This window comes from Anolis sagrei, chromosome 1, assembly GCF_037176765.1.
Source record: "Anolis sagrei isolate rAnoSag1 chromosome 1, rAnoSag1.mat, whole genome shotgun sequence".
Classification (NCBI taxonomy): Eukaryota; Metazoa; Chordata; class Lepidosauria; order Squamata; family Dactyloidae; genus Anolis; species Anolis sagrei.
Window position 1 is genome coordinate 25,666,086 of NC_090021.1, and position 27,981 is coordinate 25,694,066.

At 41.4% G+C, this 27,981-nt stretch overlaps 1 protein-coding gene across 2 annotated transcripts in view; it reads left to right on the forward strand.

Annotated features, from left to right (window-relative positions):
• Window positions 1-27,981, forward strand: part of LOC132761508 (cullin-9-like) — a 65,434-nt gene that overhangs the window by 17,932 nt on the left and 19,521 nt on the right. The window contains exons 5-25 of one of the 2 annotated variants that reach the window (XM_060754424.2): window positions 5,649-5,787; window positions 7,755-7,948; window positions 8,759-9,134; window positions 9,356-9,548; window positions 10,402-10,609; window positions 11,316-11,509; window positions 12,601-12,809; window positions 14,142-14,379; window positions 16,295-16,400; window positions 19,944-20,171; window positions 20,488-20,578; window positions 20,689-20,860; window positions 21,989-22,094; window positions 22,743-22,838; window positions 23,568-23,743; window positions 24,555-24,688; window positions 24,783-24,968; window positions 25,906-26,021; window positions 26,593-26,775; window positions 27,150-27,307; window positions 27,560-27,797. In XM_060754424.2, the coding sequence (XP_060610407.2) occupies window positions 5,649-5,787; window positions 7,755-7,948; window positions 8,759-9,134; window positions 9,356-9,548; window positions 10,402-10,609; window positions 11,316-11,509; window positions 12,601-12,809; window positions 14,142-14,379; window positions 16,295-16,400; window positions 19,944-20,171; window positions 20,488-20,578; window positions 20,689-20,860; window positions 21,989-22,094; window positions 22,743-22,838; window positions 23,568-23,743; window positions 24,555-24,688; window positions 24,783-24,968; window positions 25,906-26,021; window positions 26,593-26,775; window positions 27,150-27,307; window positions 27,560-27,797 (3,741 nt within the window). The remainder of the gene's footprint in view (window positions 1-5,648; window positions 5,788-7,754; window positions 7,949-8,758; window positions 9,135-9,355; window positions 9,549-10,401; window positions 10,610-11,315; window positions 11,510-12,600; window positions 12,810-14,141; window positions 14,380-16,294; window positions 16,401-19,943; window positions 20,172-20,487; window positions 20,579-20,688; window positions 20,861-21,988; window positions 22,095-22,742; window positions 22,839-23,567; window positions 23,744-24,554; window positions 24,689-24,782; window positions 24,969-25,905; window positions 26,022-26,592; window positions 26,776-27,149; window positions 27,308-27,559; window positions 27,798-27,981) is intronic. The other variant, XM_060754425.2, reaches the window with a different exon arrangement.

The window sequence follows — 27,981 nt, forward strand, 5'->3', positions numbered from 1 at the left end:
GTATCACAGATAAATGACTTGCATTTGATAGATTGCCAAAGTCACCCTTTGTATTCTTTCAGTCAGTAAATTGGTTAGTTACTCTCATTATATTATCAGGTTGGTGGCAGGCAGTGCCTTTTACAGTCCAAGTTGCAAATATTGCTTCCTTGACAGCTTTGTTTACCTCTCTTACGCAGTCCTTTGTACCCTGACTTTACTCTCTTGCCACTGTTGTCCCTCCCAGTGTTATAAGCTCCTTCAGAGCGAAACCCTCTTTTGTTTACTGTTTAGGAAGAGCTCCTTACTAAAATGCCCTTTTTGCTGTCAGATCAATAGTGGAATATTTATCTCAGAGTGTAATGGAATCTCCTTTTAATATTTTAAAACAGAAACTGGAATGTCACCAGTTGGGAGTGCTTTGATTATATACTTCTGCATGGCAGGAGGTTGGACTGAATGGCCTTTGTGGTCTCTTCGAGTCCTATAAGTCTATGAGTTACTACTTAGTTCCTAATTAGTAGCATTTTTACAAGCCTACTGTTCATCTTGATGACTGAGTACAGTTGGCCCCCCACCTTTACAGGTTTCTCCATCGTGGATTTGTTTGCAATGTTATTCTTATTCTTACTATCTTTATTTATACCCCGCCTTTCTCCCTGTGTGGACCCAAGGCTACTAACACTCCCCACTAAACAATTTTAAAGGGTGCAATGAAAAAGTAAAAAAAAAACAACAAAAACAAATAACAGTGTGGTAAAAACAATTAAAATACAGTAAATACACTAAAATAGACTTTAAAACTCAGAACTGAATCCAGAAATACTTTCAGACTGCAAATCTCTGGTTTCAAGAGGCGTGTAACCCCATCTAACACAGACTGATTACCCTATTTGCAAACTTGGACCTGCTACTTAACTAGCTCAGCCTCCTCACCTCTCTGTCGTTGTCTTCCCAACATCACCAGCCCCTTATTCCCTTTCCCAGCTTTCCACCATAAACCTCACCCAGATTTTAGATCCCTTCCTCATTCTGTGATGAGGCTACATGGTGGGAAGCTGAGGTGATGACTTGCATGATAGAATAGAGGGCATGCTTATCCAATTTACAGATGATACCAGGTTAGGAGGGATAGCTAATATCCCAGAGGATAGGGTCAAGATTCAAAATGACTGAAAGATGGATGAAAACTAACAGAATGAATTTCAATTAGGAGGAATGTGAGATATTGCACTTAGGCAGAAAAAATGAAATGCACAGATTTAAAATGGATGACACCTGTCTTGACAATAATACAAATGAAAGGTATGTAGGAATCTTAGTAGATCACAAGATGAACATGAGTTGAGTGATTGTGACAGCTAAAAAAGCCAGTGCAGTTCTTGGCTGCGTCAATAGGACTTTAGTGTCTAGATCGATGGAAATAATAGAACCACTCTGTTCTATGTTGGTCAGGCCTCGCCTGGAAGACTGTGTCCAATTCTGGGCACCACAATTCAAAAAAGAAATTGACAAGCTGAAACATGTACACAGAACAGCAACTGAGATGATCAAAGGTCTGGAAATAAACGTCTATCGGGAATGACTTAGTGAGCTGGATATATTTAGCTTGGAGAAAAGAAGACAGAGACATGATATTATAGCCATCTTTAAATATCCAAAGGGATGTCATGTGGAAGATGGAGCCAGCTTGTTTTCTGCTGCTCCACAGACTAGGACATGAATAGGTGGTTTCAAATTACAAGAACGTATATTCCATCTAAACATTAGGAAGGTTTATTTTACTGTAAGAACTGTTCAGCAGTGGAACAAACCACCTTGGAAGGTGATAGACTCTCTTTTGGAGATCCTTAAACAGAGGTTGGGGTGGGTGCTGCAATTGTGTGTTTACTGCATGGTAGGAAATTGGACGATATCACTTCTATGGTTCCTTCGAACTCGAAAATTATGTGATCTTAACTTCTTCCACCTAACTTTTCAAAGAAAATGATTTGGATATTTTGGTACCAAAGTAAATAATTTATTCTTGCTTTCTTTCCTTTTTACAATTCATTGCGTTTTTTACAATGCGGTATTGTATGTATAATGATGAACTGAATTTTTACCCACAGAAAACATGGAGCAGAAAACATTAACCCCTCTTATTTCCAATTACTGCATTCCCTGGTCTTGTGTAATGAGCCACAGTGGCACAATGGGTTAAACCCTTGTGCTGGCTGAACTGTTGATCTGAAGGACAACAGTTCGAATCTGCAAGACAGGGTGAGATCCCATCTGTCAGCTCCAGCTTTTCATGCGGAGACATGAGAGAAGCCTCCCATGGGATGGTAGCACATCCGGGCATCCCCTGGGCAATGTCTCTGAAGACTGCCAATTCTCTCACACCAGAAGCAACTTGCAATTTCTCAAGTTGTTTCTGACATGTTTACATGACATGTGTAAGGATATATTTCCCCAGTCTGGATTTCAGAGCTTTTTCTTTAAAATGGACTTTTTATCTTAAATAATCAAGTTTTTCTTAGGTAATGTGTTGGTAAAATAATATGGAATAAGGACAATACTTTCTGTTCTCAGAGTGGAGAAATATTTTGCAACTTCTTTCCCCAAACAATAGCAAATATTTGCTCTTTATTTTTGTGACATTCTTCTTTTCAGCTTAGCCCTCATTCTTTACTTTCAGATAGGTTTGACCCAAAATGAACTGTCACTTTTAGGATACTAAACTACACTGATGATTCATGGGGTTTATTGCTCTACTTGGCGCCTGGTATTTGTTTGAATATTCTATAGCACATTTTTACCAGCTTATACATACCACATGGTATTTTATTATGTGCTGTGTTCATGTTTTCCCCCTTTTTCCTAGTTATCTCTGTCTGCAAGTTGCAGTTAAACATTGTTAATTTGTCTTCAGTTGCCAAGCTCCTGCTAGTTCATGTCCTCAGACAACCTTTAGGAATCATTTCCTCATTTCCTCAATTTGATTGTGTCCTCATTGTAATTCCTGTGTGTAGTTGGAAGGCATTTTGTTAAAATGTTGAAGGGTGCTGTCCATCCATACCATGGAAAGCTGCTATTTCAGCCAGATTTCAGCATCTGTGACAGAGTTTCAGAATTCCAGCACAGTGAGCCCTAGGACCCAAATTCGTGGCTGCTTGAGTTCCAGTATCATTAATGGCATACTAAAACGGTGTGTCAAATTTTTCTTTTTGGAATTTTTTGGGGGGGGGGGGTATTTTCAAGCCATGAATGGTTGAATTAGTGAACACAGAACATGTAGATACAGAGGCCCGGCTGTACAGACATAACATTTTCAGATGTGGAAGCATTGGGGATGTTTCAGACATGGAGGCTATACCGTATATTACAATTGTGCTTAATTAGCTTAGTGACGTTTGCTATTGACTATTTAAGAGAAGATTTAGTTTTACTCATCCGTAAAAGTTTTGTATACATGATGGCTACTTAGGATGCATCTACATTGTTGAAATGATGCAGCTTGTCACCACTTTTTAACTGCCAGACTCGGTGCTATGGAATCATGGGAGTTGGAGATAATTGAGGCACCAGAGACCTTTTAAACTATAGCTCCCATGATTCCATAGCATTGGGCCATGGCAGTTAAAGTGTTGTCAAACTACATTAATTCTACAGTATAATCATGATTGTGACACTATTGCAATAATAATAATCATCATCATCATCATCACTAGTTTCCTGAAGTGTCCAGCATATAATCCAATGCAATAACCAGCATTGTGATCTTGTTTGCTGTGTACTAATCTTGTTGTATTTCAAATAATTATATTAATTTATTTCTAGACCTCTCCCTCTCCCTGTGGGGACTCAGGGCAGTTTACAAACATTTAAAAGGAAAACATACAATGCCATCATTAAAATCACACAACATCAAAAATGCAAAATAGACAGTAATAATAAACTTATTACCAAAAATTAAGATTAAAGTAATAAAAAGCACTGAGCTGCTGAGCTTGTTGATCGAAAGGTCGCAGGTTCGATTCCGGGGAGCGACGTGAGTTTCCGTTGTCACCCCTAGCTTCTGCCAACCTAGCAGTTCGAAAACATGTAAATGTGAGTAGATCAATAGGTACCGCTCCGGCGGGAAGGTATCAGCGCTCCATGCAGTCATGCCGGCCACATGACCTTGGAGGTGTCTACGGACAACGCTGGCTCTTCGGCTTAGAAATGGAGATGAGCACCACACCCCAGAGTCAGACATGACTGGACTTAATGTCAGGGGACTACCTTTACCTTTACCTTTTTTAAAATAAAAATACAGATATTTAAATAAATCATAATTGTACTGAAAAGAATAATTGCACAAAAACATATTTTACACAATTAAATGGCTAAACTGTAAACAGTGCCTGACATTAATTGTGGATTAAAATAGACTGTAGCAGCCATAAAGTACTAATTACGTTGTGCTAGTCCCCCTCCTCTCCGTACACTAAAGTGCATAAGTGTGTTTTCAGAAGTTTCCTGAAGGAGAGGAGGGTGGGAGCCATTTTTATTTCTTTAGGAAGGGAGTACCAGAGGCGGGGACGGAGAACACCCCTCCCCTCTCATTCTCACTAATCGTGCTTGTGACAGGGGACTGAAAGCAGAGCCTCCTCTGCTAACTGCAGTGAGTGAAGTCGTCTATATAGGGCAGTAGTTCCCAACCATTTTTTGGCCAGGGATCACTCTCCAACATTAGTACCAAAAGGGTTACAAATCAGTTTTTGGTTAACTTTAGATTCGGTTTGGTTATTAAGGGTGGTGATCAGAAAATTACATTGGATATACCACATCAGTTCCAGTTTCTGATGCAGACCATAGGCCATCCAGTACTTGCCACCTGCTTGCCCACAGAAAACCATATTTAATAATCTAGAGCTCATATTTTTATGGTTTTAGAAATAAATATTTCAAAATCAAGAATAGTTTGTTTTAACCATCTTATTTCATGAGACAATTGCCCTATAATATCAGTGTGCATATTCTGGGGAACATCTGATTGGAAAAAATTCCAGTCTCCTATCTAATAATAATAATAATAATAATAATAATTTTATTTCTTACCTGCCTCTCCTAGGGACAGCATTTTACATCATTTAGTCACCAAAATAAAATTTATACCATGCTAATTTTACATACCCTATAAATAAAGTAAATGAATTATTTATTATGGAGAAAAACTCTGTATATTCCAACTTGTGATGCTTAAATCCAATACTCAAACAAATCCAGAATTTACTGTGGAAGTTATGGGAATTCATGCAAATATTTTAAGATTTAATTTAGATTTTAGAAACAAAAAAGATATTGATAACTATGTATATTATTTTTAGGAAACAAGAAGAACTGTGTCCATAAATATATGTGGTTCTTTTTCTTCATGGAATTTTTGTGTGTTAACAAATTGGCAATATTAGTGTGGGCTGAAACAAATTTATTTAAATAAATTGATAGTGGAAACAAATGGGCATACAAGTGGATGACTCCTGGAATATAATCATTAACATTTATGTCATAATTTTTGCGTGTTCCTATCTCTTAAAACTTCCTATACATACTTTCTTGTTCCTCATTTCAGAATTATTTTTAAGTAATGTAGAAGTTTTGAGCCAAGAGTTGAGATGGGACTAACAATACTTACCTTGTAGGTTTTTTGGCATTCTACTGGTCGCACGTATTGGGTGCACTGGCACATGATAAAGATTATTGGCTCTGGTGAGGCACTTGAAGAGGAGGCTGCACAAGAAAAGGTGTCCAGTCTAACGGAGAAGCTGAAGCTACCTGCAGGTGAGGTTAGGAACACAGCAAAGATTTGTAAACCCATCCAGTTCTAATTGGTACTGTTCCTTCCTTATTTATTCACTTCACAAGTTTTGCATGGTAGAAATGAAACACAATTGGTTTTCTGTGAAAATATATCTCAAGAAGTATTCATTCCAAAGATGGAACAACACTTTTTAGATATATTATTACAGAACGTATTCAATTAGGCTCTAAATTTGCTGCTAGGGTTTGGGGCACATGAGATGGAAGAAAGTAATGGCACATCTTCTGCAACAGTCTTCATTTGAGAGAGAAATATGAAGTGGCAATGGAGTAAAACCTTGCAACTTTGTCTAAATATCCCTAGGCCAACACATTTTGGGGTGGATTTTTTTTGTCTTCCCATCTTTTTCACAAAGTAAAAAAAGTGTGGGGCTTCCATCAATGCCACTGACAATGGGGACTTCCATTTTTTCCGCAGCTCTGCCAGCAGTTATATAGACTTCCATCTGTCTTCCGGCTATGGCCATCAACTGTGGCAAGTAGAGTTGAGCCTGAATCACTGTTAATGAAAATGTTAATTTCAGAGGGCTATTTTCATGTTATTTCTGAAAACAGAAAGGGAAGAGAGAGGTGAAAAGACCAGTGAATTCAGAGAGCCGATATTTTCGGAAATAGTTAAGTCCACAAAATACCAGAGGCAGGGGGATCTGTAGTGTCTTTTTCTCTCCCTGGCAGAAGAAGCCTCCTCTATTTTTTTTTGGAAAGTTACCTCCTCCAGAGAAGGCCCTTAGAACTCACTTTTCCAGTGGCACTAGCATAGGGGGTCCATTGAAAGTCCCACTCGGAGCATGATGGGAGTTGAAGTTTTTCTCTCTGTGTATCTCAGCCAATAAAAAGCCTGGTGGTGTCCATGTTCTGATTGGCTGAGAAGGGACACAACCGGTGATTACAATTCCCAGAACCCTCTCTTGCGGTTTGTCTTTATTTTTAAAAATGTTATGTTTAAAACTTAATTCTTTAAAAAATCAGTATATTGGTGAATTGTTTTGAAACTTGGCAGGCCTGCAGTTGTAAATAGAGTCTACAACTGAGGTAGGTTTCATGCAGATAGGCCTTAAAATGGCTGAGGATTGAGCCTTTAAAGTTTCCCAATGTAGTGAAAGAGCTGAATCTCTGCCGAATGAAATAGAAAACATCCCTCCCTTTTTCAGGTAACTTTCTGATAAACAAAATGAGGGGTCAGACGAAAATGGAACCAAAAAAGTATGCCTTTTGGCTCGAATGCACATGACTAGTGGCAACCACCTGAATGTCCTCCTACTGTAGTTCTGGAGTGGGACTTTATTAATCTTAAATCCCCACTGGATTAAGTTCTGCCACCACAGATGCCATGTATCAGAATTTAAGCCTTCCAGTATCCCTTATGTACCATTCTGAGAGGCGAAAGTGTATAAAACAAAGCAAAAAATATTCAGATACTTATGTAAAAGATGTAAATCATGTCTCTCTCACACACTCACTTCCTAGTTAACTCTGCCCCTTATCTTAATTAACACCTGTCTCTGGCCCTGACTTACTTTCTTAAGCCCTCAACCCAACTAAGTCCTAACCTCGACAAACCTAACTCACTCCTTGACTGACTGGCATTACAGACCTGCCTTATTATAAGTCCCTTCAAGGTGGCAAATATCTTCATAACATCAGAGAGTGAGAAGACGACGTAAGAGCCATCCAGTCCAACCCCCTGCCATGCAGGAACACAAAATCAAAGCACTCCTAAAAGATGACCAATCAGTTCTCTGCTTAAGTACTCTCACCTTTTGTAGGTGTGCAGCAATTATTTTTCCATTGAGTACTGAATTTGTACACACTGTGTACAGTTGTTCCTTTATCTCCTGGAAAATCGCCAGGGGTTAAATCTTGAAATTAATTGGTTGCACATATCAGAAGAGTCTGGAAAAGTTTATTTTCTCTTATTTTTTCCCAAGCAGTTACCCAGACCTTCTACTGCAAACCACTTGGAGGATTGTACTCACTGCCATATCTGACGGATCACATGAATGAGAACTCTGGAAAACTAAGTCGGGCTGAATGGTGGGAGCTGCTCTTCTTTATTAAGAAACTAGAACAGCATGAACAACAGGACATTCTTCATTTCATTCAGCAAAACCATGAAGAGCAGGTAAGTAGAACACGTCTGGCATGAGAAGATGATATTTCAAACTATGCTGAAAGAAAGAAACTTGAATGGTGACTTCCAGCCTTCCATATTATGTTATTAGACATAGGATCTGGCTGCCTGAAAGGGCAGTCTTCTCCTTTCCTCTAATATATGGTTGGGTCATTTCGATCAACAGGTTCTGCAGATTTACCTTCCTTACATTACATTGGCATGGCTGCAGTTGGGATTGACAAACGATATTTACAGACTGTTGTTGAAGACTTTTATAGCCTGAATCACTGGGTTGCTGTGAGTTTTCCGGGCTGTATGGCCATGTTCCAGAAGCATTCTCTCCTGACATTTCACCCACATCTATGTTAGGCATCCTCGGAGGTTGAGGGATCTGTTGAAAACTAGATGAGACATGTGTATATATCTGTGGAATGTCCAGGGTGGGAGAAAAACTCTTGTCTGGTTGAGGCAGGTGTGAATGTTGCAATTGGACACTTTGATTAGCATTTAATGGCCTTGCAGCTTTAATGCGTGGCTGGTTGTTGCCTGGGGGTGGGGATCAAGGTGGCTATTTGCAACATTCGCACCTGCCTCAAACAGACAAATTCTTTTTCCCACCCTGAACATTCCACAGATATATAAATTTCACTTGCCTAGTCTCCAACAGTTCCGTCACCCTCTGAGGATGCCTGCCATAGATGTGGGCAAAATGTCAGGAGAGAATGCTTCTGGAACATGGCCATATAGCTCGGAAAACTCACAGCAACTCAATATTTAATGACATTCTTGTATATTTTAACAGTCTTTTTGTCTTTCAAGCCATCAGAGCTAGATGAAGAGGGCCTGATCCAGCTGTCTGTATCGGTAGAATTGGCTCGGCAGGTACTGCAGCTTGTGAGCAAACACTGCCAAGGCTGCACTCGAAGCGATCTACAAAGTTCTCATGTCTATCTCAAGTATTCCTTTGGCAAAGGAGAGTCAGAGCAGAACTGCCAAAATATGAATGGGCTCCCTGCAAACTGTGGTGGCCTTTCTGAAGGCATGGCATCTAAGAAGCCAAAGAAAGAGTTGCTCTCTGCTGAGGTGTCTCCTCCAGTTCCATCTGTGGCAGAAAAGACTGACACACAGCTGATTAATGAGCTCCTCAAAGTGGAAGAGCCTTCCTTTCCAGATGCACTGGATGAGAAAGCCAAAGGTAAGTGCCAGAAATTCTACCTCAGTTTATTTGGGGCCATAAAGAGGCAGGGTTATTTTATTTTTTCTAATCCAGACAGAGGATAAAGGGTTATATGTCATGGTGGTAAGGGATGGCGAGTTGGATAATAAAATGTATGTCATAGTATTAATGGCAGAGAGTGCTATCATGAAATGTCAGTTATATATTGTTGTAATGATCTGTCTTTGGATTCTGAACAGCTTTCGGGACAGTGAAGATGATAATGAAGAGAGGATCTTTGGAGAAGATAGGAGATATCATAGACATGATCCAGAAATCTGGTTCTGAGGTCATTCTGCAGATGGCTGGGCTCAGATTCATCACAAAGATCTTAGAGGAGGAACCTGGTCAAGAGAGACAAGTCATCAAAGTAGAAGGTGGACCTACAGTCAGGTCAGTTCTCTTCCTGCGTCAGGTCCCAGCTGCGAAAAGGGCCACTTTACGGTCCTAATCCTCCTGTGGAGAACAAGATGAGGATCCTGTGGTTCCAAAAGCAAGAATTTACTGATAGATCTTTGGCAAAGTCTTTTTTGTCTCTCTTCTTTCGAAATAAGATGTCTAATTGCAGTTTCATCTAGTTCATTTGTGGTTTAGTGCTATGTGGGTGAGTTTTGGTTGTACATTCTTCCTGTCTCTTCTAGAATACTGCTTCCCTCCTTACAAAACTTATGCTGACTGACTGAGGCTCTCTAAGGTTTCAGGCAGGATGTTTTCTTAGCTCTGATCTTCATGGATCAGAGCTAAGAAAATTACATGGTCCTCCAGATGTTCTTGGATTATATTTCTAGTAGCTACTTCTAGGAGCCCCCGGCGGTGCAGCGGGTTAAACTGCTGAGCTGCTTAACTTGTTAATTGAAAGGTTGGTGGTTCAAATCCAGGGAGTGGGGTGAGCTCCCTCTGTTAGCTCCAGCTTCTGCCAACCTAGGAGTTTGAAAACATGCAAATGTGAGTAGATCAATAGGTACTGCTTTGGCAGGAAGATAATGGCACACCATTCAGTCACGCCGGCCACATGCCCTTGGAGACGTCTATGTACAATGCTGGCTCTTTGGCTTGGAAATTGAGATGAGCACCACCCCCCAGAGCCGGACACAACTAAACTTAATGTCAAGGGGAAATCTTTACTTTACTTTAGCCCATGCTGGGCTATCCAGTGGTGAGGGCTGTGATAGTACAATATCATTTAGAGGGCTCACCTGTTAGTAACTACAGACCTGAATGTAATAGGCCTTTTTGTTGTCCTCAGAGAAAAAATGGTGAAGATGCTGGTGGAGCTGCTGACCAACCAAGTGAAGGAAAAGCTGTTGGTGGTACTGGCACTGAGACTACTTTACGTGTGCATGGCAAAGTACGACTGGCGAGTTCTTTTTGCCACAGAAGGCGGTGTCCGTGCTGTGTTGGGCTGCATGCAGGAGTATCCCACGTCAGCGTTGGTGCAGCACATTGGCCTGGCAGTAAGTTTTCACAGGGCATCCCCAATTTAAACTTGGTTTAGGTAGGACTAGGAACGAATCCTGACCGAAACAGGAAAGTAGGTAGCCTGCCAGGTAAGAAGATTTGAAGGAGGGAGATAGGGTATAAGCAAATCAGTTGATGTGCTGATTTAAAATATAGATAAATATAAATCTGTAGCTTCAGAGTGGTGCACTTTGAATGCTGAAAATGTATTATTTATTTAGGACATTTATATCCCGTCCTATCTCGACCTCCACGGAACAAAAGTGAACAAAAATAAAGATAACATAGCTACAGGAGTGTTTGGAAGGAGAGTGCTGTATAAGGATAAGATGTGTAGCACAGCAGCTATGCAAAAAGTGAATTCATACATTTACAATATTTTGTGCATTTTTTTGCATATAGAAAATGGGTGCACTTCTTTATATGAATGAAATTGATCTGTTTGAATTGGCTCTCATTTATACAAAGCTCAAAGGAAACTGGGATTACCTGGTTACTAGAACAGAAGAGTAATCAGCCTGTGGCAAAATATTGGGGAACAAGTTATTTTAGGGTTGTGTAGGGGGTGTCACATTTGTGAAGATGAGCAGAGAATTGAACTTCAGTAGCATGGGTTGTGGTGATGATGCCATTATGTAAGAAGAGGGAACGACTTTCCTTACGTTTGTCATCGTGATTCAATTTCTGCTTTTGCACTTCCAGGCACTGAAAGTCCTGGTAGGTGCTGGGAATTGTGAACTTCTGGGTTCCAGTGGGAAGTCATATCCTTTAAATCATTCGGATGCCCAGATGATGCTGGAGATCTTTGCCAGCATTGGCTCTGCTTCCAACAAGGATTCTGATAACTTGCTCTGTGCCATCTGTACTGCTGTTGAAAAGATGCTGGACACACATGGGTAAGATGAAAAGGGAATATTGGGAAAGTAGAAAGTATTAATAGGTTAACTGAATTAAAATTAGTTATTGATAGTAAGGAGGGATATTGAATTTCCCTATGTTTTTGGACAGTTGGGTGGGCAATTTCAACAGGCCCAGGAATTAATTTTAACCCCCTTTCCATGAGCATGTTTCCTGCTCATCCTGCAATATTTCTGTTGTTTATTTATTGTTTATTGATGTTTATTGATTGTTATAATGTTATTCTTTTAACTTGTTTTTAACTTGTTTTTATCATGTTTAAGTATTGTATTTGCTTTGTTAACCGCTCTGAGTCGCCCTGAGGGCTGAGAAGAGCAGTATACAAATATAGTAAATAAATAAATAAATACATTTCTGTGGCACAATTGCAGTCAGATGCATTTTTCTGCTACACAGAAACCATGTTTTTGAGTTAAAACAAGTGATATATGCTAATTGTGGAAATTGCTTCCAAAAGGTTCCAAAGCCATCTGAACAAATTTTACAGGAAATAAAGAAAAGGTGCTGAGCATTTGCAGTCTTTTGCTATATCATGCATAAATAGGGGTATAAATAGGGCAAATAAATACATAAATAAAATTTAAACGACCTATATTGAACTGATTTGATAATTTCGATCGTTTTGATTTGTACACAATATTCTACTTCTATCCAGCTATGTGCTGACTTTAACTCATTTTTAATTTTTTTTGGATTTGGTACCTTTTGGAAACAAATTCCATATTTGCACCATATTTCCCCTAAAATAAACCTTTAGTTTATTTAACCACTACATTGCCATGGCAATAAGATAATTGCTCTTAGGCTCTGTGTAGGCCATGATCTGCCCACTAAATAACTTTTTGAGTCATCTGACTGATCCCTTTTCCTTTCATTTGAGCTCAGAGCAAATCTGACAAGATCTTTGTAGTTTCTCTGAGGGTAGAAAATGGTGAACATGAATGAATAATTTATTACAATCAATAGCTCAGACAAATGATCATAAATATTCTTTGTGTTAATTCTTTCACCCAATGTATGACCAAGCCCATTGGAGCTGAACAGTCACCTTTCCCCCTCCTTTCCTCAGGGCCTCCTCGGCAGTACAGAATGGGCTCTTGGTCCTGAACATGCTGATCACTAGTCACAAAGGCCTGGCAGAGCAGCTGGGAAACTGTGACCTCCATTCTGTTTTGAAGAACTGTTGCCAAACAGGCCAAAGTTCCATTGAAATGTTGGCTCGGATAGTGCTCAACCATCTAGCTGATCATAAGTTACCACTGAGCCAGGACGACTTAGGTAGGGATTGCACCAGCCTTACTGTTTCTGACCCTTACTCCCTTCTTGCATTTTGGTATTATTGCAAAATAATTTGCTTCATTTCTTTCAAACCCAAGTAATGGAAACAATAAATATAATTTGGCTTCTTTGCTTGTACACTCAGCAAGGTCGGCTGCTTACAGCTTTGATGGTTTTTTTTGTCAAACTTCCTTTGTTCTTTTATCCTTCTATGTCACCTCCTATATGTGTCTCTCAAACCAAACCTCTTTTTAATTGTGGGAGAATGGGTTTAATAACAAAATGCACAGCAGGGTAACTTAGCAGCAGCATGACCCAGCACCAGTAGCCTAACGTGATAAAAAGAAGAAAAACACACAGATCAATGTTATTTCTTCTAGAGGAGGTTTCTTTGAAGTGAAATAATATGGTTACACTATTTCTTTATACTTCCTTCTTTATAAATTTCTTTATACTTCCTTCTTTGCTTCCACACTGGGCTTCTTTCTTATGCAGATAAACAGTTTCACTCACACAGAGCCTCCTCTGACACGGAAATTACACAGGAGCTTCACATAGCAGCTTAACACACAGCTTTACACACAAGACCTTTAACCTGGGGCTTCTTTCACTGAAGCTTCTCACACCAGGTCTTCTCATACTCAGCCTTCTCATAGACTAAGGTCTACCTCACACTGTGAGGCCTACCTCACACAGAGGCTTACCTCACACTCCTCAAGACGACTCTTGCTTTGGTCCACTAACTAACAGGCTTTGGCCTACTCACTCTCTCCAGGACAACACTAGCTTTGGCCCACTAAGTCTAACAGGCTTTGGCCTACTAACTCTTTCAGTGCTTGACTCACACTTCTGTAGTCAAAAATACCTAGCTAATATTTAATATTTCTGGCATCAGTTGCTCATGATGTGTCCCTCTGAGAGATCTTGAAAGCTGATTGGTGATCCTTTGTGATTTTCCCAGGGACGAGATAACAATTGTGCCAACTTCTGGATGTTACTAGTGTTCATGTTTTTATCAATTTTGTTATGGTTTTATTATTCAATTGTTTTTATCGTATTGAAATTGTATTTTATGGTCTTGGCACCAATTGTAAACCGCCCCGAGTTGCCTGCGGGCTGAGCGGGATGGTATATAAATATAATAAATAAATACTACACTTCCAACAGCTGTATCCAGTGGTGAGGAATGTTGGATGTTGTTGTACCAGCAATATCTGGACAGACTCACAATCATACCCCTTTTCTGGGGACTTTCTCAGCATGCTCACCTGGGGTTTCTCCCACTGATTATGGTGTTTTGACTTAGAGGGCTGTGTCTTTTTTTCTTCTCAGAGTCCAAGGCCACCTTTGAGCTCAAGGAAATGGATGTCCCCACATTGCTGAAAAACCTTTGTGAGACCAGCTTCTCGAAGGACATAGTGCTAGCCTTGGAGCGTTGCCTTTGTGATGGGGATGTCTGCCCTGAGGAAAATAGCACGGAGCATTTGCCAGACCGTGAGCACTTCCTGCTGCTGCTGAAAATTCTAGAACAGCTGGGAGCAGAGAGGAGTGTGCAGATGGGCATGCTGAGGTGAAGAGGAAGAAACAAAACAGTCTGTGCCTGGATTGCAGCTCTTAAGAACAAATGGGAACTTCTGTGGTCTGGGAGTGGAGGGTGCTTTAGAACTGGCAAACTGGATGCAGGGAAAGCAGTGCAGAATTGTCCCTCCAGATTTGTGGTTTTGACATTTGCTGATTTGATTATTCATGGATTTGATTAAAATGTTTTCTTTAGGAATCTCCAGGTCCTCCAGTTTGACACTATGATGAATTTACTTCAGTCATAGTCGTTTCCCTCCGGTACGGTTCTATACTCAGCTTCCAGTGGAAGTCAACTATAGAATCATGCTGGAAGACCTAGACATTCCTAGAGAAGCATTCCTCTCAGGTAAATAAAAAGAAAACTTGTTGTCAGTAGTAGGGTGCAATGATAGAAGTTAGAGCCTACAACATCCGGAGAGCCGTGTATTTCCCATTTGGGAAACAAGAAGTTGTAAGACAAAAATAGACCTTGCTTAGCCCATTGCACTGCAGGGTGTGGGGGCTGTTGTTATTCTTGAACCTTCAAAAGGGTCTTGCAATAAACGCTGAGACACTCAATCCAAGATAAGTGATCTGCTCATCCTTAAACAACATGTAAAGGAGCTGAACAAGAATACAGGTGAGAGAGGGGGGCATTCATATGTTAAGAATCAGTAGCATAGCACGTGTCACTTTGCTAATACCTAACAGTTTGTCATTTATTTGACTTCCCTGAGAAGACATGAGAAGGCCTGGGAAAAAATTGGGAAAATTGAGAAAAAAACGTTTGTTTTTTTTCATTTTTGGGGAAAAGTTGGGGGGAAAGTGTGTAGAACTAAAGTCTCAGAAATTTTTCATTAAGGTCTTCATGTTATATAGTTTGAATACCATGTATCTCTAATTGATCATTGGAAAAGAAAATATTCTACACTCTTTTCAATTTTTCTGGAAAAAATGGCTTTGGAAAAAATGAAAAAGAAAATGTTCTTTTCCTCAGTTTTCCCATTTTTTCTCAAGTCTTCCCATCTTTAGTTGTTACAAAAATGTTTTAGGGAAGTCTAATAAACGACAGATGGTTGGGTATTAGCCAAGTCAACTTGCAGCTGAAAGAGTATGAGATGGCATTCAGAGAGCAAGGACACTGGCAGCTAAAGTTTATTTGTTTATTTAAATTTATTTATTTAAAACGTTTATATCCCAATCTTCTCTACCTCCGTAGAGGGACTCAGACTATAATTATTTAAAATAATAATTATAAAGAGAACCATTACCAATTGGAAAGGGATGATATTGGTTTAAATGTTTTTAAATGTTTTGATGTATTTTATAACCCTATTATGAATGTTTATTTTAATTTTACATTGTTTTTAATGGAATTGAATAGCTGCCTATGTTGTAAAGCCGCCTTGAGTCCCCTTTGGGGTTGAGAAAGGCGGGATAGAAATGTCATAAGGAAATAAATAGCCTGACTACATCTTGGGGAATTAGAGAGTGGACAATTCCAGGGGCGGAATGAAAATTGAGAAAAGACGGTCTAAGCCTGAGATCATTAGTCTGTGTCACTCAGAGAAGGGGCAGGATATAAGGATATAAAGAAGAGGGCCCAGGTCACCCTAGAAGTTTCTTTAATCCCCATCTATTAATTTTCCCAACCAATATCACTATGAGGCACTGTTGCTTGTGCAGAGTATGGTTGAATTCAAATATTGGGAAGGTGCTTTATGAGTAATGGCTGGGATTCAATGATAGGGATAGGGGGTGAGCCTCTAATTATTTATTTTCTATTTCTTAAAAGAAAAAGAGTCTTGATTTTTAAAGAGATACAACTGTGAATGAATTAACATATTGAGGTGATCCTTTTCTCTTGTGCTAGAATCCAAGAAGAATTGAACTTTCTCTTCCTGACAGTTTTTTCTTTGTTGCAGGATTCTGAATAAATTTTTGGACATTTCTCAAGAAGATATGCTGCCCTGGCATGAATGCATTGAGCCTTGTCTGTCCGCTATGAGCACTCACAGCAATGAACGGGAGGTGAGAGGCTAATTGGAACATGGTTTGAATCTGATATGGAGACTCAGGATTCATTTTTTTATTCCATTGTGTTTCAGGCAGGAAACATTTATTTGGTCTTCTAAAGGGGCTTTTAAAATAAAAAGAAGACACTACGTAAACATTGGTGACTTTAAATAAGACATGAGAGAAACAGGCACAAATGTACTTATGGATGTAAACTAATTAAAATGCATAGATTTAAAGTGGGGAAATAGACACTTACAAAAGTTAAAAATCAGTCAGCAGGGATTTTACGAAAACATACCTCCAGATTATATTCCATTTTCTATTGTTTATTGTCCCTTTTCCATTTTCACCAGTCAGATAAATATTTCCCAGCCAAAATGTGTTGAGCTAATTTCTGGAGTAAAGCCAGAATTATGCATCTTGAGCCTCACTCTTTTGTCTTCACATCATATTTTTGAAAGACCATAGAGCTGAGAAATGGGAGGTTTGTCAATAATAATAATAGCCACTTTGAGTCTCCATATGGAGAGAAAAAGTGGGATATAAATAAACATAAACACATAATAATCATAATAATAACAGCAACAACTTCAGTCCAGTACAGTAAATTATGGTAAATTGGTTTAGTCCCATACTATAAATAGCCATTGTCCTTGTTTCAGGTGGCAAGAGGAAATCTTTACAAAAATTGAATTTTCTTTGCCTTTAGACATTAAAACTGAGGAAGCCAAGTGTGGTCACAGTAAACTATTTTTAGTGTGCAGTGAGCTCTTGGTATCCACTGGGATTAGTTCTAGGACCCCTCTGGATACCAGAATTGATGCATGCTTCAGTCCCATGACAAAGTCTGAGTTACTGGGTTGCTGTAAGTTTTCCGAGTTGTATGGCTATGTTCCAGAAGCATTCTCTCCTGATGTTTCGCCCACATCTATATCAGGCATCCTCAGAGGTTGTGAGGTCTGTTAGAAACTAGGCAAGTGAGGTTTATATCTCTGTAGAATGTCCAGGTTGGGAGAAAGAACTCTTGTCTGCTTGAGGTAAGTGTGAAGGTTGCAATTGGCCACCTTGATTAGCATTTAATGGCCTTGTAGCTTCAAAGCCTGGCTGATTGCTGCCCGGGAAATCCTTTGTTGGGAGGTGTTAGCAGGTCCTGATTTATTCTTGTCTGGATTTCCCGTTTTTTTGAGTGTTATTCTTTATTTACTTTATTTACTGTCCTGATTTAAGACTTTTTTGGCCAGATTTTGTTCATTTTCATTGTTTTTTCCTTTCTGTTGAAATTGTCCAAATGCTTGTGGATTTCAAAAGTCTGAGTTAGTTTTTGGGGTTTTCTGAGGGAGTATTTTCAAGCCATGCATTGTGCATTCCCTCAATGCAGAATCCATGTATACAAAGCATTGTCTATAATCTGTATTATATCCGGTAACTACTTAGGATTTATATGCAAGGCTGCTTTATACTTATATTCTTCCAGTTCAAAGAATAATGGCACTTTAAGAATAGCATTACTGGTAGAGGTTTATTTAGCATTGTTGATGTACAAATAGTATTTTCAGATATCTTACTGCTGACCAAAAGAGCAAATGTACTCATTACACAAGGACAAATCATTCTTACAGTCCTTTCCCATCATCACATTTTTACATCTTTCTTCTAGGAGAAAAGAGAATATTACAGAGAAGTCTTAATACATTTTTGTAACCCAACTGTTTTGAAGTAAACTAGTTGGTTATCAGCAAGACTGAAGGCTGCTCATAGATTGCAGTTTGAGTCTCCTTACTAATATTAGGGCATAGATCATTAGTCAAAAGTTTGCCGTTCTACCTATATTCAAGACCAGGCAGAAACAGGAAGGGAATAACATCTAGATATTTAAAATATAGATCGGGATGGAGAACATGTGGCCATCTAGCTATTCTTGGATTATTGTGCCCCTAATCATTTAAATCTTACTGGGAGCAATGCATATTGGAGGTCAGCAATATCCAGAAGGCTGAAGATGCTTCATTGTGAGTGTAGAGGGACTTCAGGACTCCCCCTGAAATCGCAGGTCCGCAACTTGGGTTTCCTCCTAGATTCGGTGCTGACGCTTGAAGCTCAGGCATCGGCGGTAGCATTCGCACAATTAAAGCTCGTGCACCAGCTGCGACTGTACCTTGTGAAGTTGGATTTGGCCACGGTGGTCTATGCCTTAGTTATCTCTAGATTGGACTATTGCAATGCGCTCTATGTGGGGCTGCCCTTGAAGATGGCCCGGAAATTCCATTTGGTCCATTGGGCAGCAGCCAGATTATTAACTGGTGTGAATTACAGAGAGCGGCCAACCCTCCTGTTTAAGGAACTCCACTGGCTGCCATTTATTTTCCAGGCCCAATTCATGGTGCAGGTTTTGACCTACAAAGCCCTGAACGGTTTGGGATCCACCTATCTGCACAACCACATTTCCATCTATGAACCCATATGATCTCTTCGATCTTCCGGAGAGGCTCTTCTCTTGCTCCTGCCCGCATCGCAAGTGCGACTTGCGGGGACGAGAGAGAGGGCCTTCTCTGTGGTGGCCCCCTGGCTCTGGAACTCACTCCCCAGAGATATTAGGCAAGCCCCCACGCTGGCAATCTTCAGGAGGAATCTGAAAACCTGGTCATTCCAATGTGCCTTCAGTGATTGAATGTGAGATGCTCCCTGACCAAACTTTGCACAAAATGTCCTTAGAAGCACTTTATTTTATGGTTCGTGCAATTAAATCCTTCTTCATTCCCGGATCCTCCTCCTTATAATTTACATTGTCCTATCTCCCAGTGTTTTAAAATTTTATCCTTGAATTTGGCCCTGCCCAGTGAAATCTTCTGTGTTTTTAATGTTTGATTTTATTTATTATTATTATTATTTTGTCGTGTCAGGAGCGACTTGAGAAACTGCAAGTCGCTTCTGGTGTGAGAGAATTGGCCGTCTGCAAGGACGTTGCCCAGGGGACACCCAGATGATTTGATGTTTTTATCATCCTTGTGGGAGGCTTCTCTCATGTCCCCGCATAAGGAGCTGGAGCTGATAGAGGGAGCTCATCCGCCTTTCCCCAGATTTGAACCTGCGACCTGTCGGTCTTCAGTCCTGCCAGCACAGGGGTTTAACCCACTGCGCCACCAGGGGCTCCATTTTTATATTATTGTGTCTCTCATTATATTGGTTTTTGCATTTTATGTATATATTTTTGTTCTATGTTTTTGTGTTATATGATGTGTACTGTATTGATGGGCGTGGCCTCATGTAAGCCACACCGAGTCCCCCTGTGGGAGATGGAGTGGGGTATAAATAAAGTTTTATTATTATTATTATTATTATTATTATTATTATTATTAAAACAGCACTTCCTGAAAAGGAGAATGCTAGAGATAAGCATGAGCCAAATGTAGACTATATGTAGAAGTGAAGGTCCGAAAGTTGGATGGAACTGTAAAAGAGAGACATGCTTTACAAAAGCTTCCCAGAATGTTTGAAAACAGAGGACTTGGCTTTTTGTGCCCTTCCAACTATGCATTCCTGTTTTTTTTCCCACAGGTTGTGCAGGAGTACATCCGCTTTTTGCATCGTTTGGCCACCACCAACAAAGATTGTGCTGTTGTCATGTGTCGAGTTGGCACAAAGGATGCTCTTACCAAAGCTATGGACAAGCACAATTCCAATCTGTTGCTAGTGACAGAACTGCGCGACCTAGTGACTGATTGTGAGAAATATGCCAGCCTTTATAAGAAAATGACAACCAGCATCTTGGCTGGTTGCATCCAGGTAATTCTGATACTCTTTGTGGAATGTAAAGATTGAAATTGTTGGCCAAAGAACAGAGTAATAGCAGCTTAATCATTTGGATATACATTACCAAAAGGTCACCTTAGCAAAAGTTGCGCTTTGTGTGAGATTCAGTTCTCTTTTTATTCTCCTAAGAAATCTTAACTGATTTATCCTGTAGATGGGATCAGTACAAAGACCTTTGGTAGATTCTGCAGTGTTGATAATTTAGATTTTGGTGTTGGTGGAGTCAAGAACAGATGCCTTTCTGGACCAAAGTTTGGACTTCTCTTAATGCCTTTGCTTGTCCCTACAGATGGTTCTAGGTCAGATAGAGGAACACAGACGTAGCCACCAGCCTATCAACATCCCTTTTTTTGATGTATTTCTGCGCAACCTTTGCCAAGGTGAGTATGTATTTGGGAAGGAGAAAGAACTGAAATGTGGAGAATTCACTTGCATGAATCAACTTCTATGTGTCCTGGTTTTCCCAACTCCCGATTTATTTTTTACTTAGGCTCAAATGTGGAGGTAAAGGAGGACAAATGTTGGGAGAGGGTGGAAGTCTCCTCCAACCCTCATCGAGCCAGCAAGCTGATAGACAGGAACCCAAAGACTTACTGGGAGTCTAATGGCAGCACTGGTTCACACTATATCAATATCTACATGCACCGTGGAGTGGTAGTCAGGTAATTCTCACTGGGGTTTGGTTAAGAATCTCTTGCGACACATGGGGTTGAAGTTCTCCTAAATAGCATAAATGGTCTGGGTTTGATGGTCATGTCACATCCCTAAGGCTAAGAGCAAGCTCATTGCCTTCTTGGCATTGTTTTGAGTTGGGAATGAGAGGTTGTGTGGAATGACCAGGGTGGGAGAATGAATCTTCTCTGTTTGGGGCACGTATGAATGTTGCAAATGGCCACATTAAATAGCATTTAATGGCCTTGCAGCTTCAGAGCCTGGCTGGTTGTTGCTTGGGGGGAATCCTTTATTGGGAGATGTTAGCTGGCCCTGATTGATTCTTGTCTGGAATTCCCCTGTTTTTTGAGTGTTGCTCTTTATTTACTGTGCTGATTTTAGAGTTTTTTAATACTGGTGGCCGGATTTTGTTCATTTTCATGGTTTCTTCCATTCCGTTGAAATTGTCCACATGCTTGTGGATTTCAGTGGCTTCTTTGTGTAGTCTGTCATGGTAGTTGTCAGAGTGGTCAAGCATTTCTGTGTTCTCAAATAATACATTGTGTCCAGGTTGGTTCATCAGGTGCTCTGCTATGGCTGACTTCTCTGGTTGAAGTAGTCTGCAGTGCCTTTCATGTTCCTTGATTCGTGTTTGGGCAATGCTGCGTTTGGTGGTCCCTATGTAGACTTGTCCACAGCTGCATGGTATATGGTAGATTCCTGCAGAAGTGAGAGGAATCCTCTTGTCCTTTGCTGAACATAGAATTTGTTCAATTTTCTTAGTGGGTCTGTACTTTGTAGGTTGTGTTCCTTCATCAGCTTCCCTATGCGGTCAGTGGATCCCTTGATGTTTGGTAAGAACACTTTTCCTCTGGGTGGGTCTTTGTCTTGACTCTCCTGGCTTGTTATTGGTCTCGCAGCTCTTCTGATGTCTGAGGTGGGGTATCCATTGGCCTGTAGAGCCCAGTTTAGGTGGTTCAGTTTGTCTTGGAAGAGGTGGGGTTCGCAAATTCTTTTTGCACAGTTTGACAGGGCTTTAATTGTGCTTCTTTTTTGATTTGGGTAATGGTTGGAGTTTTTATGTCTTATCAGAGGCTTAATATGAATACTAAAGATGCCGTTTCTTTTTCCTGCTACAGACAGATGACTTTGCTTGTGGCCAGTGAAGATTCCAGTTACATGCCAGCTCGGATTGTGGTCATGGGAGGGGAGAACACATCCAGCATTACTACTGAGCTCAATACCGTGAGTGCTGTAATCTTTTCTTAAGGATCTCCACACTTGAAGTTTCTCTACCATGGTGGAGCTCCTGAACTGTTATGTAGAATTCATACTGTGCTGAACCAATTGGCCCTGGATTGATTTCATATTGGAGGCCTGCCGTTTCTCAAAACCATTGTGCCCCATTTAGCTTGAACACTTTCTACTGTTGTGGAATGTTGAGGATAACAGTCTATTGATGGCAGAAGAGAATGACAACATTCATCGGTTGGAGCACAATCTGAGCGTCTCTATTTTCCTGGAGTGACTTGAGAAACTGCAAGTCGCTTCTGGTGTGAGAAAATTGGCCATCTGCAAGGATGTTGCTCTGGGATGCTTGGATGCTTTACCATCCTGGTGGAGGCTCCTCTCATGTCCCCTCATGAGAAGTTGGAGCTGACAGACTGGAGCTCACCCTGCTCCCCAGATTGGAACCACCGACCCTTCAGTCAGCAGTCCTGCTGGCACAAGGGTTTAACCCCTTGCACCACCTGGGGCTCCATATATGTGGGGTTATTTTGGGCTATTATGTTTGTATTTGTTGAACTGAGGCATTTAATGTTTGCATGAGTCCCCTCAGGGAGATAGGGTGGAATATAAATCACGTTTTATTATTATTATTTCTCCTCACAGGTGAACGTCCTACCCTCAGCCAGCAGAGTCGTTCTTCTGGAGAATATGGTCCGCTTCTGGCCAATCATACAGGTCAAAATCAAGCGTTGCCAGCAGGTAGGGATGAGTGCTTAGCCCTGTAGTAAAGCAAAAAGAAAAGAAAAACTTTGATAAGGGTCTCCCTAGAGGCTTCTGCCCCTAAGTACAGTTTTAGTACATTTTAAAAAATGTAGCATGCATTATCTGTCCACACATGTTCATATTGAAAGTGATGTTTCAGGAATGCTATATTGCATTTTTCGGGCAATGCATTGAAAGCATTATATTTTAGACTTGGGAAAAATGAGACTTCTTGTGGATAATCGATGCTTTGCCCAATTAATGATAGTGTGTAATGGAGCTGTGTGAATGTCAGAGCAGGTACACGGGGTATACTTTGTCTTATGAGAAATGAAAAAATGCAATCCTTTCATGCTCATATTCCATCTGTTGCTTAAGCATGGGGGTGTTGTGAAGGGAGTAAGCATAAGCTTCTTTATGTGTTTTCTAAGAGGTCAACACAGGGATTTAAATTCTCTTTTTTTATCTGACTCATAGGTATGCACATATGTCAGTATACTTAGCTTTGTAAAGAGAAGCAGTAGTTACCATACAAAGCACTGTAGTATATATGCATCCCCTGCTTCTTGTTTCTGTAATGTCACTTAGGAAATCGTCTTGCAGCAGTGAAAGCATTGCTGTAGTTCACTTAAATCATGCTGAAACAGCAGGCTAGGGTACATCTATTGGGCAGATACTTTTCTGTAGGCAGCGGTGCTTCATTGAAAATGCCTGTATCATTGACAGGGTGGCATTGACACACGTGTGCGTGGCCTTGAGGTGCTGGGCCCCAAGCCCACTTTCTGGCCCATCTTCAAGGAGCAGCTTTGTAGACGCACCTTCCTCTTCTACACCACCAAGGCCCACACGTGGTGTCAGGAAATCTCTGAAGACCGAATGCAGCTGCTGCAGCTCTTCAACAGGTCAGATCTAATGGATCTCTTTCTTTAAGGTCATAGGTGGGGAAGGTGAAGGGATCTGGGGTTGTGGTGAACAGGAAGGGATTTCCTTTAAAGCTTATTCCCAGTTTATGAACTGAAAATGTCAGAGATGCTCCTTTTTGTGGTGAGAGAGGGCCTTGTGTCTCCCTCCATAATGCACCGGGATTGTGGCGCAGCTGTCTGAGTGTCAGCTGCATTAAGATCACTTCTGACTACAAGGTCATGAGTTCGAAGCCAGCCCGGGTCGGAGTGAGCTTCCAACCAATTGTGTAGCTTGTTGTTGACCTTTGCAACCCGAAAGACAGTTGCATCTGTTAAGTAGAAAAATTAGGTACCACCTATGTGTGGGGAGGCAAATTTAACTAATTTATGAGGCCATAAAAAAGACTTCAGCAAAGCACTCCAGCAAAGCATGCGGAGAATGCGAAAGTACTTCATCAGTGTCACAGATGGACGATGAAAGTGACAGCTCTCCTGGCAGCCAGAAAAGTAAAATAGCCTCTGACGTCTGTCTGTATCTGTTGTGTGTCTTTGGCATTGAATGTTTGCCATATATGTGTACATTGTAATCCACCCTGAGTCCCCTGCGGGGTGAGAATGGCGGAATATAAATACTGTAAATAAATAAATAAATAAAGTATTCCGAAATATCCACCCACTTCCTATTCATCTTGAATCTGCTTTGTCCATTTGCCCCTTTACTCCATCCCCAAATTGCATTGCCAAATTCACCAACTCCTGTGCTTTGAGCCATTAAGTCGATAGCTCATGCTGCATTTCTTTCCTCCTGCAGATTGAACAGTGCCTTGCGCCACGAGCAGGTGTTTGCCGATCGCTTCCTTCCTGATGATGAGGCTGCCCAGGCCCTGGGAAAGACCTGCTGGGAAGCTCTGATTACTCCCGTAGTGCAGAGCATCACCTCTCCAGGTGGAGGATCCCTTTCATTCCTGCTAAGGCTCGTCACACTTGTCCCTTTTTTTCTGGTAACTTTAGAATCATGTGGTGCTTTCTGGCCTTTCAGATCCCAGTGGCATCAGTCCCCTGTCATGGCTCCTCAGCCAGTACTTGGAGAATTTGGAGGCATCCCGTAAGACCAAGAGTCGAGCTGCCATCTTCAACTCCCGTGTCCGGCGTCTGAGTCACCTTCTGGTTCATGTGGATTCTAGCAGTCCTGAACCTGAGGAGCTGAAGCCTCCTGTGAAATCCAGTAAGCAGGGGCAGGGAAGCTGAAAAGCAGAAGTTATCAGGGAAACAGAAATGTTGGACCACTCTAACAACCACCATGTCAGACTACACAGAGAAGCCATTGAAATCCACAAGCATGTGGACAGTTTCAACAGAAAGGAGGAAACAATGAAAATGAACAAAATCTGGCTACCAGTATTAAAAAACTCTAACATTATATATTATAACAGCAAAACAACACTCAAACACAGGGAAACTCCAGAGAGGAAACAAACAGGGACAGCTAATCACCTCTCAACAAAAGATTCCCCCAGGCACTAACAAGCCACACCTAAAAACTGCCAGGTCATCAAATGCTAATCAAGTTTGCCAGTTGAAACATTCACATTTCCCTCAAACAGACAAGAGTTCTTTGTCCCACCCTGGACATTCCACAGATATATAAACCCAATTTTCCTAGTTCCAACAGACCTTGCAACCTCTGAGGATGCTTGCCATAGATGCAGGCGAAATGTCAGGAGAGAATGCTTCTAGAACTTGGCCATATAGCCCAAAAAACCTACAATAACCCAGTGATTCTGGCCATGAAAGCCTTCAACAATACATTGAAACAGTAGGTCATACCGGTAGGGACAAGAATATAGGTCCCTCTAATCCAGTGATTCTCAACTTGTGGGTCTCCAGGTGTTTTTGGCCTACAGTGCCCAGAAATCCCATCCAGTTTACCAGCTGTTAGGATTTCTGGGAGTTGAAGGCCAAAACATCTGGGGACCCCCAGGTTGAGAACCCCTGCTCTAAACCTAGGAGAGGATGCTTTCATGGGGAAAGGATTTAGTGTGGGTAGCTGAGGAATGCCGTGAAAGTTCTTAATGGATAAGAGGTTGGAGATGGCTGTCTGAGGGCTTTGGTGCCTGTTTTCCAAGAGCCATTACGATTTTTGTGTTCATTTCATCTTGCAGATGGGAAGAATGGGAAGAACAAGGAATCAAGCTCTGGGACTGCCAAGGCAGTTGTGAAGAAACCTAGTAGCACAACAGGCATCACACAGTGTTGGAAAGGTGTTGTCCAACAGCAGGTAGGCTTGTCATGTGATGGTGTGGTCTAATCACAGGGGCTAAATGTGTGTGCCAAGCAGGGGATTGTGGTGCAGAATCCTGCAAATTCAGATGCAAAGTGACATATTTATAGTGACATCTTCTATAACAGCCCATCGACTTCTCTTGCAGCATTGCTTATATTTTTTCAGTGTGCGTATGTTAAGGAATGCTTGGGGTATCAGTATTGGGAGTTATGAGGCCAAACAGTGGATCTGCATGTGAAATCAGGTTCTTCAAGGGAAGGATTATTCCTGGCTTCAGATTGTGTATGTGACAATATAGTGTTTTCATTTTAAAACGAGTACTCCCACTCTTAGGATATACTTAGTCTCTCTTGGCTGTTTGCATACAGAAAAGATAAAATAAAACTCAAAGCTGTCCCAAACAGGTCAGCAGCCTGAAATCTTCGTATCATTTCTCCCTGAAAAAGCTTCCAGCAACAAGAGAACTTTCACAAGGGATCCAAACACCCTAGTGAATGTGCATGTTAAGGAATTCTTGTGGATTTGGATCTTGTAATGTTGCTTGTGACTCTGTGTTTTTATCCAGGTGAAGCGGTTCCTGGAGACTTCCTGGCAGGCTTCAGACTTCGTGGAGCAGTACTGCAACACTTACCTGCGCCTCCGAACAGCCATGGAGGAGCTCTTTGGGCAGCAGATGTCCTTCATGTTGGCCCTGTGCCATGGCTTCTCTGGGGGGCTGCTGCAGCTCTCCTTCCTGACAGCCATGCATGTGAGTAAGGGTGGGTGAGTAAGGGTGGGTGGGTGGGTGGGCAGGCAAGATCAGGGAGGGCTTTGGGGAATCTTCCTGAGTTCCGCAGCCCACCAATTCAGGAATCAGTCTCTGAAGTTCAACACCACTCCCTACTCCTGACCTGAGTAAGCAAACCATCATTTCACAGTGTGAGGCCTTATTTTGTTCCCAGCTCAAAATCAATTTTTAGACCTCAGTCCTGGGCTTTGAACATGGCTCTTTCCCTGAGAAGTTGTAGCCACATGTTCCTCCCATCTGTATTTACTTCCATTTATCCCCTTTTGTATGGTGAACTCTCTGAAGCATCTCCTTTGCTCTGGTTCACCTGGCACCCTCTGTGTTGTGACTTCCAGGTGAGTGAGCAGTTTGCTCGTTACATCGACCGCTGGATCCAAAAAAGCTGGGCGGATTCAGGCAACGTGGAGACCCTGCGGTGCCTGCAACAGAGCCTGGAGCCCATCCTCTTCTTGGCAGGCCTGGAGTTGGCCAACACCTTTGAGCACTTTTACCGGTGAGACTTTGGTGGTGGAGAAGGGGTGCAGAGTCAAGGAGGGAGAGGGTCTCAAGCAGGGAGAGCAGTAAGAGCGAAGGCCGACTCTCGAATGCAAGTTCTAGAGTGATGGGTTGAAATGGCTTTGACTCTTGCAGGGAAACGGACTGGACCCTAGGCATCCAAGGGGAGTAAGAGGGGCAGGCGGGGAGGAACTGTGTTTGATGCGGGCGGCCTGGTCCTCTCTTTCTTCTGACCTTCTTTCCTCTGCAGGTACTACCTTGGAGACCGGCTCCTGTCCCGGGGCAAGTCGTGGCTGGAGTGTGCCGTGGTGGAGCACATTGGGCTCTGCTTCCCCAACCGTTTCCCTCAGCAGATGCTGAAAAACTTGAGTGAGCAGGAGGAGCAGCAGCAGCAATTTCACCTCTTCCAGCTGCAACAACTCGACAAATGTCTGCTTGAATTTGACCATGATGGGAAGTGTGAAGAGGAAGAAGAGGAGGAAGGAGAGGTCAGTGCAGCAGGGAAACAGAGGGTCCTGGATCTCCTTTCCAAAAGTGAAAGCTGTAATGTTAAGAAACTGGACTGGAACAAAGTTAAATATAATCTGAAATGATGCCTAATGTGAATGTATATTACTGTTATTTAAAATTGCTTATTTTATGATGTTTTATACTTATTATCAATATATATGG